At 42.0% G+C, this 3,572-nt stretch overlaps 1 protein-coding gene across 4 annotated transcripts in view; it reads right to left on the bottom strand.

The window, feature by feature from the left end:
• Positions 1–421: 421 nt before the first annotated feature.
• Positions 422–3,572, bottom strand: part of LOC126398659 (echinoderm microtubule-associated protein-like 1) — a 15,466-nt gene continuing 12,315 nt past the window's right edge. For 2 of the 4 annotated variants that reach the window (XM_050058179.1, XM_050058177.1), the window contains exons 4-7: positions 2,995–3,078; positions 2,536–2,564; positions 2,308–2,334; positions 422–2,059 (exon numbers count right to left, since the gene is read on the bottom strand). In XM_050058179.1, the coding sequence (XP_049914136.1) occupies positions 1,785–2,059; positions 2,308–2,334; positions 2,536–2,564; positions 2,995–3,078 (415 nt within the window). In that variant the 3' untranslated portion in view covers positions 422–1,784. Of the gene's footprint in view, positions 2,060–2,307; positions 2,335–2,535; positions 2,568–2,994; positions 3,079–3,572 lie in introns of all 4 variants that reach the window. The other 2 variants (XM_050058178.1, XM_050058176.1) reach the window with 1 other exon arrangement.

Here is a 3,572-nt window from a genome sequence, read left to right as displayed (position 1 = left end):
AAAAAGTTGCACCGGGCACAACTCTAGCATTTTCCACAAGTCTTCATTTGACTGTTTATGCAACTGAAAAGGTCATGGCACATGATTTACAGCAATTTCCTGCTCATCAAAATGTTCAGTGGCCATTTATTCCCTGCAGTCACTTTGTAAAAGCCCGTTCCCATCATCAGAGCGGGGCTTCAACATTTGATTAAGGTGACTGAACTTTTCTTGCTCTCCAAGGGGCTGATTGGACCTAACCATGGCAGGAAAATGCAGCACACAGTGAAACACGATCTCTGCTGGAATATAAAGTACTCTTCACTTAGTCAGGTCAATAAGATGCCAAACAGTCACAACCACAGCCCTGCACACACACACACACACACACTCACACACACACACACTCAGTAGCAGATAATACAAGGAAAAGTCATCCCAGTAGTGATTTAAGTTTTTTTATTGTTTGTCCTGAACTAGAATGAGCCGTTCTGACTGATTCTGGTACACACTGTATTGTCGCTAAGCTTTAAATGGAACATCAACTACAAAACAACTAGAAACATCACAGCACACGGGTATGAGACAGACTCATTGACACATACTCATTGATATCAAACACAGTCAGAGCTCAAAGACGACTACAGACACACACACAGTGACGGAAAGAACGTTTACAGTACACACAGGCATTCAGTGAAACAATACGCAGACGTGGGAGACTGATCTACGACTACAGTGGTCTCAGAGGAGGCTAAAAATGCATTAAAGCTTTCATACTGTACTACACTTGAAATAAATAAAACACTGTATCGACACTTACTCAAACGTGTTAGTGGGAATGTTTCTAAATGCTGTGATTGCTCATGTTGCAGATACCAAAAAGCAACCAAGTCAGGATGCACTACAGAGGAAAATCAAGCCATCCCTGCAGTTTAATAAGTGCATATACCCGTTTTAAAACAACCCAATCACCAGAATAAATGTTGGCATTGAACGTTTCTGTTGAGTGTAACATTTGTATGTTGCTGTGGTTAACATTTGGTTATGTTTAGGCACAAAAAACACTTGGTAATGTTTGGGAAGAGATCTTGTCTGGGCTTAAAATACCCAGCTGTGGTGCCACAATGAAAACTGGAAATACCTCAATGTCTCGTTAAAAAAAAATGCCAAGTTTTGGTGGCACAATCACCAGTGGAAAAGCTGCCAATGTGTTGCTAAAAACATCCAGTTTTGGGTACACAATTACCACAAGAAATGCCATGTCTTGCTAAAACAAACTGTCCTGATGGCACAATAAAATGCTGGAAATGAGGTTGGTGTCTCCCTAAAAAACAACCAGTCTTGGGTGCACAATCACCCTTGAAAATGCCACATCTCACTGAAAACACCCAGTTCTGGTAGCAGAATCAGTGTTAAAGATGCCATGTTGTTTTGCTGAAACACAATGAGTTCAGATGGCACAATTACCACAGGAAATGCCACGATGTCTCACTAAAAGAGGCCTCACGCCATCCACCATCTCCACCAGCTCCTGATGACACTCAGCTGATATACATGTAATCAGAAATCACTTTAGAAACGCTGATATGATAGTATGAAATGAAACGTACAATTGTAACAAATCTGTGTTTTACAGAAACACATGCCAACATTTTCTTTTTGCGACTGGGCTGTTCGAATCAATTTCTCGTTTTTGAGACATTGAAAGAAAGTCTTTTAAGTTCAAGTAGTCGTTTGAGGCTTAAATAATTAGTTTGGGTTCAATGGCAGAGAGAAGTTCGTATCAAATCTATCCTCCTGCCTCAGTAACAAATCTGAAAGTACTGGCTGGGCGATTTGAGGGGGCTCTTGTAGCTGGCTGTGTCCTGCTGCGTGCTCTGGCTGGTTGTGGTTTTCTGCAGGTTCAAAGTGAAGGACGGGGTCGTCTTCTTCGACTCCGGCTTGCTGCCCCCCTTCGCCTGAGGCTTGTTGGATGTTGCCGCGGGCCCGCTGTTGGCAGGCACAGCGGCCGCGGATTTGGCGGTCTCAGAAGACCCAGTCTTTCTTGCGAGGGGGCTCAGATAGATCTGCATAGTCACTAAGTGAAGTGGTGAAATGAGGTGAGGAGGGTGAGTGAATAGACAAGAGGGGTGGTTGGTCAGCGGGAAGGGTTGGAGGTCAGGTAGTGAGGATATTTTAAAAAATACGGGTGCAAGGGGTGAGGGGAAGGCACACAAGTCATGGTGAGATGTGAGAAAAAATGAAGGATAAAATAACAGCCCAAACAAAATGCTCTAAACTTTTCCAGTTATTACAGATAAGTATATTGTTAGGGATGAATCCTACCTTTGCAGTGTGTCACACGCCTCATCCCTGCATAGAAACAACACACAAACACAGAGCTCACACTCACATGCAGCAAACAACACCACTGTCATGTCAGTCTTTTGCAAAATCACTTTCTGTTTTTTACAGAGGCTCAGTCAGCAGCTGTTTCACATTCTTGTTACGACGCTGAATGCTGCCAGAAACAAAAAAAACAACTGCAGGGAAGCAGGGAGAGTGCTCACTTACCTACATTTACTGCAGCCTCCTTGGGTTTGCTGCTGTTATAATGAGAGAGAGAAAGGATTTGAAATGGAGACAGAAGAGGACACGAGGAGGAGATACAGTGACACAGAAACAGAGATCAGTTTCAGGTTGACTAAACACTTAAACATGCTTTCAACTGGCTTTGAGAATGTTCCTTTTGTGGTGTGGTGTGAGGTCTTCTCACATGAAACAGGATGTTGGGGTTGGAAATAACCTTGATTTGATTTTAGAGATTTGACTCTGACTTGATTGGCCAGGAATAACTAGGTCACCCCAAAATCAATGGATATCCATACTATGTGGTTTGCAAGCAGTGTGTGTGTTAAAAAACACTGACATAAAGTAACAGGAAGAAAAAAGAAAAAGATATATGACATAAGATTTGGCTTTATAACGATGGACAGCACAGAAGTTGACCTGTGTAATAGAACAGCGTCTTACCCTTCTGAAGGCTTCTTACAGGAGGAGGCTGCAGAGGTGGGTCGTTTAGCATCCTTCACACTACCTGGTGGGCTCCTCACGCCACTGGAAGGAAAATAAAAATCTGGAAGGTCATGGCTCTTATGTCTTTAAGCTTTTATTTTTTAAACATGCATTCAGTTTAACAGTGTAAACTTCATCCTCTTTATTACTGTAACTGAAGCTCATAAACCAAATTGTTTACCCAAATGGGAATAAAGTGACTTCAGCCACTGAGATGAAGAAAATGAGATGTGTGGTTTGAGAAAGTGCAATTTACTGATGTCACAGGATGATTGGAATTAAGGTGGTTTAAACTTTTACAGTAAGATTTGTTTTCCACTGTGTCTTGGTGGCTTCTTTGTGTGCAAGTGCCGTTTTTTTTTTCCAAGAGAAAACAATACTTAAAGGGAAATTTCGGTTTATTTCAACCTGTCTCCTATCGTCCTAAATTTGTTTCAAGTGACTAGTGACATAAAAATAATAGTTAGCATGTTAGCCGTTAGCCTAGATACAGCCGGGGCGCATAGTAGCGTCAGACCTGTTAAAACGTAAGTGAA

The sequence above is a fragment of the Epinephelus moara genome, chromosome 12 (genome assembly GCF_006386435.1).
Source record: "Epinephelus moara isolate mb chromosome 12, YSFRI_EMoa_1.0, whole genome shotgun sequence".
Lineage (NCBI taxonomy): Eukaryota > Metazoa > Chordata > Actinopteri > Perciformes > Serranidae > Epinephelus > Epinephelus moara.
Note: the sequence above shows the minus strand (reverse complement) of the source record. Positions and strands in the feature narration are given on the sequence as shown.